The following is a 17,954-nucleotide window of genomic DNA, read 5'->3' on the forward strand; positions in this document are numbered from 1 at the left end:
AAAAGGTCTCTTTAATATTCCTGTAGGCAGTATCTATCTTACCCCTAGTGAGATAAGCCTCTACATCCTTACATTTGTCCTCTAGCCATGCCTGCTTAGCCACATTGCACTTCCTGTTGATCTCATTTTGTAGACTTTTGTATTCCTTTTTGCCTGCTTCATTTACTGCATTTTTATATTTCCTCCTTTCGTCAATCAAATTCAGTATTTCTTCTGTCACCCAAGGATTTCTACTAGCCCTCGTCTTTTTACCTACTTGATTGTCTGCTGCCTTCACTACTTCATCCCTCAAAGCTACCCATTATTCTTCCACTGTATTTCTTTCCCCCATTCTTGTCAATTGTTTCCTCATGCTCTCCCAGAAACTCTATACAACCTCTGGTTCTTTCAGTTTATCCAGGTCGCATCTCCTTAGATTCCCAACTTTTTGCAGTTTCTTCAGTTTTAATCTGCAGTTCATAACCAATAGATTGTGGTCAGAGTCCACATCTGCACCAGGAAATGTCTTACAATTTAAAACCTGGTTCCTAAATCTCTGTCTTACCATTATATAATCTATCTGAAACCTGTCAGTATCTCCAGGCTTCTTCCATGTACAGAAAATGATAATATGCACTGAACGACAAACAGTTGATAAAAATTTAGAAAATGGGTCCCTTGCTTGTGATGGTGTTTGCCAAAGAGACAACGATTCCTATGGAGATGCTTGATGCATTGCACAATATGAACAGGAGGCAACCAAGTGAGTAACATCATCATCCAAGCCAGGCCAAAATATGTGTTGACGACCCAATGCTTATGTGCATGATACACCCCAAAGATCTGCAAGTAATAAGCGGAGAAGTCTCCCAACAAATTTGGGAGGTGATCACTACCTGAGAGACGATAAGATGTGTGTCTCACAACACACAATCTGTCTCACAACAGAGAACTGATGTCGAAATATATAATAATTACAGAATGGGCTGGTCATATAAGGAGGTGCTGAATCCCGTCAATCATGTTGTATGAAAGTTATGACCTTCTGCAGAATCGGATACAAAGAGGACCTCATCCATGGGTAGTTGCAGGAAAACCGTCAACCATCTGCTGTCTCATGACATCAATGTGGAAACAAAAAGCAATTCCTCCTGATCAAATCTTGGGTTTGGACCCACTGTGAGGCGGTACAAAGCATCGGCATTTGCATGTCGATTCGTAGGACGAAAATGAATCTTGTAGTTGTAATGTGAAAGGAAGAAAATGGATGCGGTGGTAGTGATGCAGAAGGACAGAATAAAGTCAGTGGTCTGTGAGTGGTGACCATATCGAATTTGGTACCACAGAGAAAGACATCGAATTTCTTCACAGCATACACAATGGCCAAAGTTTTTTTTTTCTGTCTGAGAGTACCTAGTTTGAGCAGGAGTCAGTGTTTTAGAGGCATAAGCAATGGGCAATGGGCCACTTGGAGTCAGGATATCTATGAGCCAGTACTGCCTCCAACCCACAGTGTGAAGTGTTCATTGGATGGACAAAGTGGAGGCCTGGTTGGTTCGTCACTAAGCAGAGCGCAGATCATAACATGATCTTATGGGTGGAAAATGTGGTTTCACAGATCACCACCCAGTGAAACTGAGTCCCTTTGCACTGTTGTGGCTTTGCCCTTTTGTAATGTTTTGTCGTTCCTGGCTGGATGAGGAGAGGGTGGTATGATAGGTGGGTGTCCGGTTTCCTCTCACTATGACGCAAACTGCTGATGTGGTGTCAGCATTGAGATGCTCTGCCATAGGTCTGTACACAGTTTTCTACTGATACAGTAATAAAAGCAAAGCCCAATGTTACAATTTGTGAGCAGTACACAGCAGGAACCAGCTTTGACGGATGAAACACAAGACTGCAAAGGCATGCGATCTGTCGCTAAGTATAACTTGCAACTTTTGTTGCACCTTACATAATAGCAAGAGCTTCTTTTTCAATTTGTGAATAACTGCACTCAGTTTGAGTTAATAACTTTGAGGCAAAAGCAATAGTTCTGTCTTGTACACCAGTTCTGTGCGAAAGCACACCACTGATTCGGTCTATTTGCAAAATCATTGGTTTGGCAGGATTAAAATGTACTAAACATCTGCCCCATGCAAGGCATTTCTGAGACCACACACTTCAGTCCGCACAAAAGGCACATTTTTCCAGTGTAAAAGATGCAATGGGGCCGCAATATTTGAAGAATTCAAAATGAAACAAATGCAGTGTATCAACTTGCCTAGCACTGACTGCAGTTCAGATATATTGTGAGGAACAGGCAGGTCACAGATTGCAAGAAAGTGGGATTTGAGGGGGTACACATCCTGACTGTGTATCAAATGACCTAAGTGCTGTGGTTCTATTTGAAAAAAGTCACACTTTTTGAGACAGCGCTTGAGTCCTGCATTTGACAACACTCGAAAAAGAGCACACAGATTGGGAATGTGTTGCTCTGGCATACGACCTGGGATGACAATATTGTCAAGGTAGTTTGAACAGAATGGCATCTGAGCACTCAGCTGTTCCAAGTATTGTTGAATAATGGCGGGTGTGGAGGTAGTGCCGAAGGGCATATGCAAATACTTGAACAGGCCTAAGTGCATATTAACAACAAACACATTCTGTGATTCTTCATCTAGTGGTATTTGCACTATGCATTACACAAATCTATCTTAGAAAAGTGAAGGCCTGCACCAAGCCTGTCCATAAGTTCTTCAGGGTGAAGCAGTGGATAAGTGTCAATTATTGTCTGTAGATTGACTGTAGTTTTGAAGTCAACACAAATGTGAATGCAACCAGAAGTTTGGGCATCAAAATTAATGGATTTGCCCACTGACTAGTTTATATTGGAGCAATCATGCCATTGTCTTGCAATTCTTTTAATTCACTGACTACTTTGGCTTGTGAAGCAATGCGAACAGCTTGACCAGAAACTTAGGCCATGCATTGTCTTTCAGGGTAATGTGTGCTACAAAATAGCTTATCCAAGCCCATCCGAAAAGAGTCCAGGAAATTTCTTAAGCAAACTAGCTACACTGTCTTTTGGATTAAAAGCAATCACTGAAAGTGTGTTGTCTTGAATGTTAAGGCTAAACAAGTCAAACAAACCTAAGCCAAAAATATTTTTAATGCATCTTGATTACAACACAGTAAATTTCACTGTCCTAGTGTGAGATTTGCAAGTGACGGTCAAAGACACTGTCCAAGTACTGGGATGTTTTGTCCATTGTATGGATTTTGACAGACATAGTGAGCCTAACTGTTTGTATGTGGCGTGATTAAGCAAAGTTACAGAAGCACATGTGTCTAGTTGAAAGTCAATAGGATGGCCAGCATTTTGTAGTGTTAAAAGTAATGTGTTGGCATGGCATCACACTGCACTGGAGCGATATGAGGACAAAACCTTACTTGAATTACTCCTAGAACCTGTACTCAGTTTTGGAAACACTGCATTCACAGAATGTGCACGAGACCTGTTGTTGTGAGAGTGGGCAGAATTGGCATTATTTTGCTATTGCAAGCAAAGTGCATGGACATGGCCTTTCTTTCGATGTGAGTAACATGTCGCATTGAGTGGTGGGCAATCTTGCCGCTTATGGAAAGCAAAACGGTGAGGGAAATACTTCACTAGATTTACAGACCACGCTACTTGTTTACTAGGCTATTTGCACATCTGTGTGTGTGCTCCTTGTGGGGGCTGAGTGGGCGAGTCACGGGCAAGAGGCAACTTGACCCGACAAATCAGGACCTGATCAAATTTATTGGCAGCTGTGGTGCTGGAATCAAATTGCTCTAATAGTTGCAATGCTTGATGGTGTGAAGGATCTGAGTACTGGAGAATCTGGTCTCTAATTCTGCTCTCAGGGACAGAGTACATGAGCGCATCATAGATCATCAAGTCAATATAAAAGTTGCCACATGGGAAAAATATATTAAAAAAAAAGATTTCAAGACTTACCAAGCGGGAAAGTGCCGGTAGATAGGCACAATAAATAAAACACACAAACACACACACACACACACACACACACACACAGAATTTCTAGCTTTCGCAACCGACGGTTGCTTCTCCAGGAAAGAGGGAACGAGAGGGAAAGACGAAAGGATGTGGGTTTTAAGGGAGAGGGTAAGGAGTCATTCCAGTCCCTTAGGGGGAAAAAAGGACAGGTGTACACTCGCGCACAAACACACATATCCATCTGCAGATACACAGATGTGCGGATGGATATGTGTGTGTGTGTGTGTGTGCGCGAGTGTACACCTGTCCTTTTTTCCCCCTAAGGGAAGTCTTTCCACTCCCGGGATTGGAATGACTCCTTACCCTCTCCCTTAAAACCCACATCCTTTTGTCTTTCCCTCTCCTTCCCTCTTTCCCGAAGAAGCAACTGTCGGTTGCGAAAGATAGAAATTCTGTGTGTGTGTGTGTTTGTGTGTTTTATTTATTGTGCCTATCTACCAGCGCTTTCCCGCTTGGTAAGTCTTGGAATCGTTGTTTTTAATAAAAGTTGCCACAACTACACATGATTTTACACTTCCTAGTGAAACCTTGTAAGTCAGTATATTGCTAACAGTACATCTGTTCTGGCTTTTTGTTAAGGCGAAAGAACTGAAATCTGTCTGCCACAACCTGAGTCTGTTGTTTGTAATACAGACTTAATGCACCTACTACTTCATCATAGGAGAGTGCATCAGGAGAGATGCAGGGAAGAGTTTTTGAATTAAGCGAAACACAGGGGTTCCCACAATGGACAGGAGATAATGAGACTTGACCGTGGGCCTGGAACCGGGTGAGATATTCGAGCCATTCCTCTTAAGTTTTCATGGAAGTGCTGAAATGGTGGAATGTTTTTTGGTGGCACTCATTGGATTGGTTGGTTGGTCAATTGGGCAGCTGATGCATCTTGTGAGGCAAGCAATTGCTGTACAGTAGGCAGCAATGTTGCTATTTGCTGGGTCTGAAGCTGAAAAATGTGATGTGGTTCCAGAGCAGAAGCAAACTGTGGTGGCTGAGGCACAGGAAGTGGAGAGGGTAGGGTAGTCATTCTAACACTGACAAATTACTGCAAAATATGAGAAGACAAATAGAAAAGCAATGTGCAGAGCCTTTGTAAAGAGAAATAGATTAGATCTGTGGTCCCCTCACCCCCAACCCCATCCCTGTAATAAATGCATCATCAAGAACAAATGAACAAATAGGATCACTGTAACAACAGCTCCCCTGCAGCAACCTAGAACACAGGAAAAGCAAACAAAACTTGTTGATCAGACTCATTGGCACTTGTTGTGTATATGCCTTCTTGTAACGTTTTGTGGTCCCTGGCTGGATGTGGAGAGACTGGTATGATAGGTGGATAGTCGTTTTCTTCTCACTACAACACAAAATGCACACTTGTTTAAAATACACTTTATTATAGCAACCAAATGAGTGCTTAACTTCAGTGATGTCCAATATGAAGTTCTGTGGTTAACAGCTATCTAATAACATGTACTAATTCTTGAATCCTTTCTTGCCCTTATCACAGCAATATTCAATGACTAATGTTCCCTCACTGCCAACTAAGGTGCAAGGTGGCTACTATCACTGTGGAAGACTAGAGCATAATGCGATGTATTATTGAGATGCAATGCAAACTGAGTCCCGATCAAACATACTGAGTTACTGAGATTGGGAGATTGAGACAGCTCGGTCGTTGGCGGCGGCCTATATGCATGCTGCCCAGGGGCCGTTATCAGTGTATTAGCCTGGGAGCATGTCTTGGTCTTCTCTTGTCATAGGTGCACCTGGTTCAGTGCATGCTATACAATGTTTCCTAGTGCTGACGGGTATGCCGGAAAAGGTGTATGTCTGCATATGCCCAGCAACGCTTGTAACAGGTGTGCGATTGTCATTGCTCCAGGCAAAAACGTATGGTAGTAATGACTTAACGTAGGTAAACGCGAAGTTCTTTGTCTGCCGAGAGGCATGGAAGTGACAAAATAGCAGAAACATGTTGATTCAGATGTTTGAGACTCTCACAAGGAACTTCAAACCCAAGATAAATTTTAGAAGTTTGAAAAAAATTGACATTTTTCTAAAATCAGGCCGCTTGTAGGAGAGAAAGAAGAATATGGAGATTTTGTAAATGGTCATCAGTGTAGGCACTGGAAACTCCTCTGTCATCCAACTAGTTTGCACAACCCAGCACAGACACTGTAAGTTGTTCTTAAAACATTGAAAAATAGCAGGAGCACTGGCAGTTCCAAAATACAACTGTAAGTATTGGTACAGTCCAAAAGGGGAATTGACAACTAACATATGTTGAGACTATACCTAAGGGGAGTTACAAATAGGCATCTGACAAGTCAATTTTTGAGAAATATTGACCACCTGATAACTTTGCAAAGAGTTTGTCTGGATGTGGTATCCACTATAAATTGTGCATTCACAGAAACTTTAAAATCGCCGATGAGGTGTAACTGGCCTCTCAGTTTCCTTACTGTAACTAGGGAGGTAGACCATTCACTTGATGTAATAGGCTGAACAATGCTGGAATCCACGAGGTGATCTAGTTCATCTTTGACTTGTTCCCTGAGAGACACTGGAACTATAAGGCCTTGAAAAAAGCAAGGCTGAGCAGAAGGATTCTTGGTAACGTGCACTTGAATATTGTTGGCACACCCCAATCTTCTTGGCACACCCCAATCCAGGAGAGAACACAGAGGAAAACACGGAACATGATGCATCAAAGTTTGTATAAAGCACTTGTTGGTAGCCCTGCGCCTGCTACACGGACGTTTGAGTCACAGCTCCCGTACAAGATATGTAATTTTAGTAGTAATAAACTGTTTCTAACACTTTAAACTAATTTATTATGTTAATTATAGTGCTCTTCAAGCGTACCATTAAAAGTTTTTGTCTTACTCGCGTATTTTCACAGTAATCAAGCAAAATTCGTTTTGTTTACATATCGAGGCCAGGCCGAACTTTTGAGCTTTCAGATTAAACTTCATACCGCAATTTTAAGTGCATTTACTGATAGTTTAGTGTGCCAAATACGTTTGCTGCCCCTTTATATCTGTAGAGTATCGTCATCTCTTAAGTAATTTCCAGTAAGAAACTTCTGAACGATTGTTTACATTGTCGCGAGTAGGCCTAATTTTTTGTACACGTATTTTCATTGTTTTCCGGTAACTTAATTGTCTTTCTGTCACTAAAATCGATTTGTACCATGAGTGTAAAGTGCCTGACGTGCCGTAGAATCGTTAGCTCCGGGGTCTGGTGTGATGGATGTAGTAACTTTTTTCGTTGGGGAGATTGTAGTGGCGTGGGAATTGGGAAAATGAGCAAGACTCATCAGTGGTTCTGTAGGCTATGCAGTAGAGATAGAAAGTTTGTGGAACAGGAGGGGAAAATTGCTGCCCTTCAGGCTGAGTTAGATGAGGCTACACGAGAACTGTGCAGGTTAAGGGGGGAGAAGGGTAAACAGGGGTGGGAAGTGGCAACAGGCATAAGGAACAGGCCAAGAAATTCTTCTGACAGCTTTGCATTAATGTACAAAATAGGTTTGATCTGTTGCCTCAGTCGGAAACTGATGAGTCTCGCACAGAAGTAGATGTAGACAGGGCTCAACAAGCTTTCAGCAGCAAATTGAATAAGAAGATAGGGAAGTGTGTAAAGAGAAAGAAAGTCTTGTTGCTAGGTAGTTCGCTTGCTAGGGGTGTGGGCCAACTTCTGCAGGATGAATTAGGGTCAGAATACCAGGTCACAAGTTTTTTCAAACCTAGTGCTGGACTGGGGCAGGTTACAGAGGATTTAGGTTCACTATGTTGAGGCTTTACTAAGGAAGATACCGTGGTTATTGTGGGTGGGCCGGGCAACAGTATTGACAGAGATCTGGGGTACAGCATAGAGTGTGACCTGGCAAATATTGCATTGGCATCGAGTCATACCAGTGTTGGGTTTGTGTCGGGTCTGGAGCGCCACGACAGGCCTCATTTGAGCTCTTCTGTCAGGAGAGTTAATTTGGAGTTGGAACGGCTACTTGGATCTGATGCGGGGTCACACATTGGTGTGGTTCCTGTTGATTCACTTTGTAGGTGGGACTATACTAGACATGGCCTACACCTCAACAAGAAGGGGAAGGGTAAACTGGCTGGGCTGGTAGCAGGAAATTTAAAGGGGGGAGGAACTACATCTCATGGTGGTAACTCTTTTTTAGTGTAAGATCAGTGTCCAGTGGGAAACTCAGCCAGGCAAGTACTAAAGCTGTTAAAAAAGTTCAAGATACCCACAAAAGTAAAGTGAAAAATAATGTTAGAATATTTCATCAAAATATTGGGGTATTGAAAAATAAAATTGATGAGCTTCTGCTTTGTTTAGAAGATATAGAAACTGAGAATGTAATAGATGTACTATGCCTGTCTGAGCATCACATTGTCACTGATATGCAAAAGGTTAGCATCAATGGGTACAAATTAGCTGCACATGTAAGTAGAGATAATATGATGAGAGGAGAAGTTGCCATATATGTCAAAAGCTTCCACAGCGCAAAACATTTAGAAACTAAAAAATTTTGTGTAGAGCAACATATGGAAGCATGTGCCACTGAACTAAAACTAAATGATGGCACTTTCATAATTGTAACAGTGTATAGGTCCCCCTCAGGGAATTTCCAGCTATTTCTAGAAAACTTGGATGCTTTGTTGTGCTATCTGTCAGTCAGGGGGAAGCAAATTATCATTTGTGGGGATTTCAATGTTGATTCCCTGAAAGAGTGTGATAGGAAGAATGACCTTGTAGTATTACTCAGTTCTTTCAATTTGAGCTCCGTCATTGATTTTCCTACTCGGATAACAAAGAACAGCAGGACATTGACAGATAACTTTTTTATAGACCAAGATAAGTTTAAGGACATAAATGCTTATCCTGTTGAGAATGGTCTTTCAGATCATGGTGCACAGCTGGTTACAGTACATGGCATAGCTCCATGCAGTATATCAAATCAGAATATCAAAGCAGTGAGTTCAATTAACAATATAAATACTGGAAACTTTAGGGAAAGACTAAAGGAGCTAGACTGGGATGAAGTGTATATGGAACCCGATGCAAACTTGAAATATAACTTATTTCACGATACATTTTTAAGGGTATTTGAAAATTGTTTTCCCAAGAAAACAGTGAAACATAATTCCAAGAAAACATATAAAAAAACCTTGGCTAACTAAAGGAATAAGAATATCTTGCAACCATAAAAGAGAACTGTATCTAACAGCAAGAGGGAGTACTGACCCCAAAATTGTTCAATATTATAAAAACTATTGTGCAGTACTAAGAAAAGTTATTAAAAAGTCCAGAAGCATGTGTATCATGTCTGAGATCAGTAACTCTGATAATAAAATTAAAGCAATTTGGAATATTATTGAAAGGGAAGCAGGGCAACCAAGAGCACAGGAAGACTTTAGTGCCATAAAACTGAATGACAAGTGTACTAACAAACAATCTGAAATTGGAAATATTTTCAATAATCATTTTTTAAATGTTGTGGAGAAAGTAGGATCTAGATCTTCACTAGAAGAGGCAAGGCTTCTAACAGAAGAGGCCATACCTATGCAGTTTGAAACAACTGTATTTCCACCAACCTCTCCCTCTGAAATCAGTAAAATAATAAACTCACTGAAAAGTAAAAGCTCTTACGGAATTGATGGCATTTCCAGCAAGATACTTAAAACTTGTTCCCCACAGATAAGTAGGATTCTCAGCCACGTATGTAATACCTCTTTGGAGCAGGGTGTTTTCCCCGATAGACTGAAATATGCCATTGTAAAACCATTGCATAAAAAGGGTGATACGTCGGATGTCAACAACTATCGCCCAATATCTCTTCTGACATCTCTATCAAAAAATTTTGAGAAAGTAATGTATTCAAGAGTAGCCTCCCATATATGTAAAAATAAAGTACTAACAAAATGTCAGTTTGGTTTTCAGAAAGGCTTTTCAACCGAAAATGCTATATACACTTTCACTGATCAAATATTAAATGCTCTGAATAACCGGACATCACCCATTGGTATATTTTGTGATCTCTCAAAGGCCTTTGACTGTGTAAATCATGGAATTCTTTTAGATAAGCTAAATCATTATGGTTTGAGGGAGGCAGTGCACAAATGGTTTAATTCATACTTAACTGGAAGAATGCAGAAAGTTGAAATAAGTGGTTCATGTAATGTTAATACAACAGCTGATTCCTCAAACTGGGGGGCTATCAAGCACGGGGTCCCACAGGGTTCGGTCTTAGGTCCTTTACTGTTCTTGATATACATTAATGACTTACCATTCTATATTGATGAGGATGCAAAGTTAGTTCTTTTTGCTGATGATGCAAGTATAGTAATAACATCCAAAAACCAAGAACTAAGTAATGTAATGGTAAATGACGTTTTTCACAAAATTATTAAGTGGTTCTCAGCTAACGGACTCTCTTTAAATTTTGATAAAACACAGTATATACAGTTCTGTACAGTAAATGGCACAACTCCAGTAATAAGTATAGACTTTGAACAGAAGTCTGTAGCTAAGGTAGAATTTTCAAAATTTTTACGTGTGTCCATTGATGAGAGGTTAAACTGGAAGCAACACATTGATGGTCTGATGAAACGTCTGAGTTCGGCTACGTATGCTGTTAGGGTTATTGCAAATTTTGGTGATAAGAATCTCAGTAAATTAGCTTACTATGCCTACTTTCATTCACTGCTTTCGTATGGTATCATATTCTGGGGTAATTCATCGTTGAGTAGAAAAGTATTCATTGCTCAAAAACGTGTAATCAGAATAATTGCTGGAGCCCACCCACGGTCATCTTGCAGACATCTATTTAAGGATCTAGGGATCCTCACAGTATATATATTCACTTATGAAATTTGTTGTTAATAATCCAGCCCAGTTCAAAAGTAATAGCAGTGTGCATGGCTATAACACCAGGAGAAAGGATGATCTTCACTATGCAGGGTTAAATCTGACTTTGGCACAGAAGGGGGTAAATTATGCTGCCACAAAAGTCTTTGGTCACCTACCAAACAGCATCAAAAGCCTGACAGATAGTCAACCAACATTTAAAAATAAATTAAAAGAATTTCTAGATGACAACTCCTTCTACTCATTGGCTGAATTTTTAGATATAAATTAAGGGAGGGAAAAAAACTAACTTAAGCATTAGTGTCATGCAATATTTTGTGTAATGTAATATCTTGTACAGACATCTTTCATTAACCTGACACGTTCCACATCATTACGAAGTGTCGTATTCATGATCTCCTTACTTGTGTTATCTACAGCAAGAAATGCAAAAATGTAAGTGACCTGACTACTGACTTTTAGGTTACTTGGGCAGAGAACTGACCAAGAATAGAAATGTTTATTCTAATTTACTAACTTAAACAAAACAGGAAGAAGTGGAGGGGAGCCCAGGTCCATATAAGTTCGTAAGTTTAGCAAGGTTACCACAGCACCTGTATCCACTTGCATGTGCAAAATTTTACAAAAAACACTAACATCAATGAAAAGAATGTTTGGCACAACCGAAACAGCTGATACAATTTTTACACCATCATTGTGCTAAATTTTTACATTACAAACAGAAGCATTGTGACCTTTTTTGTTGCAGCCATGACAGGTAGTCCACCATTTTGGGCAGTCTTGACACTCATGGCTAATGAAACAATAAGGACGGGATGGGGAGTGTGGAACATGTAGGTTGCTGTTCACTGGCCTGTTTACTTTGTTGGTGCAGGTGTTGCTGGGAGTGAGGCTCGCCATCTTGATGGTGTGATCGTGTGCCGACCTCTGCGTTCAGGTCTTCCCCCAGCTTGGTGTGGAGGAGAGGGTTGGATTGCTCTTACCTCACACCATGACTTGATTTGGTTACCTGCAGCTTGCAACACCTCGAACAATTGTGCAATAGCTAAAACTTCGTAGAGGGATGGATTTTTCCCACTCTCACACCTCATGATCCAGGGCTAAAAGAATGACAGCGTCTCTCACTATCTGATCGGCATATGGCTCTTTATGCATATTGGACACAAAATGACAATGACAACTCACGGAGTTCAGCTGCCCATGTTTGGTATGATTGATGTGGTTGCTTTGTGCAGCAGTAAAACTCAGTCTGGGATGCAAAACATGGGTGCACTTATACTAGTATTTTGAAAGAAGTTTACACATTTGGTCAAATATTAAAGAAGATGGATCCTGCATGGAAGTGAATTGATGTAGGACTTGATACATTCCTTACAATATCCATGAAAGGAACAAGACTTGATGTAATATAGCATCAGTAATCCCAAAAGCTTGAAAGCGTTGTTGCAGATATTTCTCATGTGTGTCCCATTCCTCAATGGACTCATCGTACGTAGGAAAGGGAGGTGGATAAACCTGGGGGGGGGGGGGGGGGGGGCTATTCCACACAAAACAGCAAGCAACATGAGCTGAGGAGCATGCCGACTTGACAAAACAGAAGCCAATGATTGAAGTACCTTAGTTTGACTGTCCAGCATCTGTGATTGGAGGTGCAACGCCATGACAAATGATTCTTCCTGTTTGACACCATCAGCCATTGTGAGAATAAACGGATGACCAACCAGAGGGGGACCGATGACCATAGCGGTCTGGTCCCTTCAATCCCACAAACCAATTAACCAATCAGAGTAGAAATTTGCCTGAAGAACAGGACCACATCCGTTGCCAATTGTGTTGTCATTGGTTTAAGTACAACACGACCATTAGACTGAACACAACTTTACTCCACAGAAGCATTAACAAATGAGTACAGCATTTAAGTAACATTCAGTACAAACCAATTACATACACAAAGACCTGCAGTAATATACATGGACAACTGAGGGATAATAAGTTACTTATGAGTTTCTTTTCACAATTCTAAGAATATATTATACTCAACCAGCTGTTATAAATCTGTCTTTATTCTACAGTAGCAATGGAAACATGTTGATAAACGTTTTACTTTTTCAATAATATCATTTAGACCATTTCTTTATGCTATTCATACCTTTTTTTTGCTATTGGCTTGAATTTGTGAGGGACTTGTTTTTCATTACTGAAATAGTTAAGCTTCATTGAACAGTAACCTACTAACATGGCTTCAGGGTGAAGTGGAATGATTGAATGACTGGATTATAAAACTAAATAACTTTAATACAGCAGGTGAATGACTCACATTATGTTAACATTCCAAATATACATTTATGGGGAAAAGAAGAAGTGGTGTGTGTGTGTGTGTGTGTGTGTGTGTGTGTGTGTGTGTGTGTGAGAGAGAGAGAGAGAGAGAGGGAGAGAGAGGGAGAGAGAGAGAGAGAGAGAGAGAGAGAGAGAGAGAGAGAGAGAGAGAGAGAGAGAGAGAGGTTGCTTGCTCAAAACCTAGAATAATTTTCCATGCCATTGTAGGTTTCTTTGCACCTCAGCTGTAGCTAAGTAGTTATCATTCTTTATTTTTGTTTATCTTCTGATGCATTGTCTCTATTCTTTGTGCAGGTCAAGAACCATAACAGAGCTGAAGAGAAAGGTGCATGAGGTAGAAAGACAGCTGGCTGTAAAATACTATTCTGACAGGAATAAGACGCATGGAGATTTGAAACATAAGGTATAACATTGATTAAGAAGATCCCTATAGCTCAAGTTTGAGTATGAAACTTCCACATGGGAAAAATATATTAAAAACAAAAATTCCAAGACTTACCAAGCGGGAAAGCGCCGGTAGATAGGCACAATAAATAAAACACACAAACACACACACAGATTTCTAGCTTTCGCAACCGACGGTTGCTTCTTCAGGAAAGAGGGAAGGAGAGGGAAAGACGAAAGAATGTGGGTTTTATGGGAGAGGGTAAGGAGTCATTCCAATCCCGAGAGCGGAAAGACTTACCTTAGGGGGAAAAAAGGACAGGTGTACACTCGCACACACACGTATCCATCTGCACATACACAGACACAAGCAGACATTTGTAAAGGCAAAGACAAATGTCTGCCTGTGCTGCCCGTGCACGCGCGGACGGACACGCATGCGCGTGCGAGCGTATAACCCCCCCCCCCCCCCCCCCGAAGAAGCAACTGTTGGTTGCAAAAGCCTGAACCTCGTGTGCATGCTTGTGTCTGACTGTGCATCCATCGACCCGCCAGCGCCTCTGCCATGCAACTCACATCAACTTTGTTTTCATACACACACACACACACACACACACACACACAGAGAGAGAGAGAGAGATATATATATATCCAAAAACAAAGTTGATGTGACCCACCAAACAAAAGCGATGGTAGGTTGATAGACACACAAATAAACACAAACACATACACAAAACTCAATCCCTCGCAACCAACGGTCGCCCCCCCCCCCCCCCCCCAGGAAAGAGGGAAGAAGAGGGAAAGACGAAAGGATGCGGGCTCCAAGGGAGAGGGCAAGGAGTCACTCCAATCCCGGAAGCGGAAAGACCCACCCCAAGGGGAAAAAAGGACAGGCATACACTCGCACACACACATACACATCCATCTGCACACACACAGACACAAGCAGACATTTGTAAAGGCAAAGAGTTTGGGCAGAGATGTCAGTCGAGGCGGAAGTACACAGGCAAAGATGTTGTTGAAAGACAGGTGAGGTATGAGCGGCGGGAACTTGAAATTAGCGGAGGTTGAGGCCTGGCGGATACCGAGAAGAGAGGATATACTGAAGGGCAAGTTCCCATCTCTGGAGTTCTGACAGGTTGGTGTTAGTGGGAAGTATCCAGATAACCTGGACGGTGTAACACTGTGCCAAGATGTGCTGGCTGTGCACCAAGGCATGTTTAGCCACTGGGTGACACTCATTACCAACAAATACTGTCTGCCTGTGTCCATTCATGTGATTGGACAGTTTGTTGCTGGTCATTCCCACATAGAAAGCTTCACATTGTAGGCAGGTCAGTTGGTAAATCACGTGGGTGCTTTCACACATGGCTCTGCCTTTGATCGTGTACACTTTCCAGGTTACAGGACTGGAGTAGGTGGTGGTGGGTGGGTGCATAGGACAGGTTTTACACTGGGGGCGGTTACAAGGGTAGGAGCCAGAGGGTAGGGAAGGTGGTTTGGGGATTTCATGGGGATGAACTAAGAGGTTACGAAGGTTAGGTGGATGGCGGAAAGACACTCTTGGTGGAGTGGGGAGGATTTCGTGAAGGATGGATCTCATTTCAGGGCAGGATTTGAGGAAGTCATATCCCTGCTGGAGAGCCACATTCAGAGTCTGATCCAGTCCCGGAAAGTATCCTGTCACAAGTGGGGCACTTTTATGGTTCTTCTGTGGGAGGTTCTGGGTTTGAGGGGATGAGGAAGTGGCTCTGGCTATTTGCATCTGTACCAGGTCGGGAGGGTAGTGTGTGGGATGCGAAAGGTGTTTTCAGGTTGTTGGTGTAATGGTTCAGGGATTCCTGACTGGAGCAGATTCGTTTGCCACGAAGGCCTAGGCTGTAGGGAAGGGACCATTTGATGTGGAATGGGTGGCAGCTGTCATAATGGAGGTACTGTTGCTTGTTGGTGGGTTTGATGGGGACGGACAAGTGAAGCTGGCCATGGGACAGATGGAGGTTAACATCAAGGAAAGTGGCATGGGATTTGGAGTAGGACCAGGTGAATCTGATGGAACCAAAAGAGTTGAGGTTGGAGAGAAAATTCTGGAGTTGTTCTTCACTGTGAGTCCAGATCATGAAGATGTCATCAATAAATCTGTACCAAACATGGGTAACCAAGAAGGCTTCCTCTAAGCGACCCATGAATATGTCTGCTTGTGTCTGTATATGTATGGATGGATATGTGTGTGTGTGTGCGAGTATATACCTATCCTTTTTTCCCCCTAAGGTAAGTCTTTCCGCTCCCGGGATTGGAATGACTCCTTACCCTCTCCCTTAAAACCCACATCCGTCCATCTTTCCTTTTCCTTCCCTCTTTCCTGACGAAGCAGCCGCCGGTTGCGAAAGCCGAAATTTTGTGTGTGTGTTTGTGTGTTATTATATTGTGCCTGTCTACCGGCTCTTTCCCGCTTGGTAAGTCTTGGAATCTTTGTTTTTAATATATTTTTCCCATGTGGAAGTTTCTTTCATTAAAAACAAAGATTCCAAGACTTACCAAGCGGGAAAGCGCCGGTAGACAGGCACAATAAAATAACACACAAACACACACACAAAATCTCGGCTTTCGCAACCAGCGGCTGCTTCGTCAGGAAAGAGGGAAGGAAAAGGAAAGATGAAAGGATGTGGGTTTTAAGGGAGAGGGTAAGGAGTCATTCCAATCCTGGGAGCGGGAAGACTTACCTTAGGGGGAAAAAATGATAGGTAGATACTCGTGAGATACTCGTGCACACACACACACACACACACACACACACACACACACACACACACACATACACAGACACAAGCAGACATTATATATATATATATATATATATATATATATATATATATATATATATATATGGCCTTACCAAGCGGGAAAGCGCCGGCAGACAGGCACATGATCAAAACACACAAACACACACAGAGAATTACGAGCTTTCGCAACTGGCAGTTGCTTCGTCAGGAAAGAGGGAAGGAGAGGGAAAAATGAAAAGATGTGGGTTTTAAGGGAGAGGGTAAGGAGTCATTCCAATCCCGGGAGCGGAAAGACTTCCCTTAGGGGAAAAAAAGGACAGGTGTACACTCGCACACACACACCCACACACATATCCATCCGCACATACACAGACACAAGCAGACATATTTAAAGGCAAAGAGTAAGGGCAGAGATGTCAGTCGAGGCGGAAGTACAGAGGCAAAGAAGTTGTTGAAAGACAGGTGAGGTATGAGCGGCGGCAACTTGAAATTAGCGGAGGTTGAGGCCTGGCGGATATCGAGAAGAGAGGATATACTGAAGGGCGAGTTCCCATCTCCGGAGTTTGGATAGGTTGGTGTTGGTGGGAAGTATCCAGATAACTCGGACGGTGTAACACTGTGCCAAGATGTGCTGGCCGTGCATCAAGGCATGTTTAGCCACAGGGTGATCCTCATTACCAACAAACACTGCCTGCCTGTGTCCATTCATGCGAATGGACAGTTTGTTGCTGGTCATTCCCACATAGAAAGCGTCACAGTGCAGGCAGGTCAGTTGGTAAATCACGTGGGTGCTTTCACATGTGGCTCTCCCTTTGATCGTGTACACCTTCCGGGTTACAGGACTGGAGTAGGTTGTGGTGGGAGGGTGCATAGGACAGGTTTTACACCGGGGGCGGTTGCAAGGGTAGGAGCCAGAGGGTAGGGAAGGTGGTTTGGGGATTTCATAGGGATGAACCAAGAGGTTACGAAGGTTAGGTGGACGGCGGAAAGACACTCTTGGTGGAGTGGGGAGGATTTCATGAAGGATGGATCTCATTTCGGGGCAGGATTTTAGGAAGTCGTATCCCTGGTGGAGAGCCACATTCAAGGTCTGATCCAGTCCCGGGAAGTATTCTGTCACAAGTGGGGCACTTTTGGGGTTCTTCTGTGAGAGGTTCTGGGTTTGAGGGGATGAGGAAGTGGCTCTGGTTATCTGCTTCTGTACCAGCTTTTGCAACCGACGGTTGCTTCTTCAGGAAAGAGGTAAGGAGAGCGAAAGATGAAAGGATGTGGGTTCTAAGGGAGAGGGTGAGGAGTTTCCTCCTAAGGTAAGTCTTTCCGCTCCCAGGACTGGAATGACTCCTCACCCTCTCCCTTAAAACCCACATCCTTTCGTCTTTCCATCTCCTTTCCTCTTTCGTGAAGAAGCAACTGTTGGTTGTGAAAGCTTGAGTTTTGTGTGTATATTTGTGTTTGTTTGTGTGTCTATCGACCTGCCAGCGCTATTATTTTCATTTTGTTCAGGTAGTATTAAATGCTATAGTGACATTCTTTCAACTTTTTGAATTATACAATAATTA

At 42.4% G+C, this 17,954-nt stretch overlaps 1 protein-coding gene across 2 annotated transcripts in view; it reads left to right on the plus strand.

Annotated features, from left to right (window-relative positions):
• Positions 1–17,954, plus strand: part of LOC126281632 (golgin subfamily A member 6-like protein 22) — a 279,886-nt gene that overhangs the window by 159,512 nt on the left and 102,420 nt on the right. For both annotated transcript variants that reach the window (XM_049980769.1, XM_049980760.1), the window contains one exon: positions 13,526–13,634. In XM_049980769.1, coding sequence (XP_049836726.1) covers positions 13,526–13,634 — 109 coding nt within the window. The remainder of the gene's footprint in view (positions 1–13,525; positions 13,635–17,954) is intronic.

This window comes from Schistocerca gregaria, chromosome 1, assembly GCF_023897955.1.
Source record: "Schistocerca gregaria isolate iqSchGreg1 chromosome 1, iqSchGreg1.2, whole genome shotgun sequence".
NCBI classification, from domain to species: Eukaryota; Metazoa; Arthropoda; class Insecta; order Orthoptera; family Acrididae; genus Schistocerca; species Schistocerca gregaria.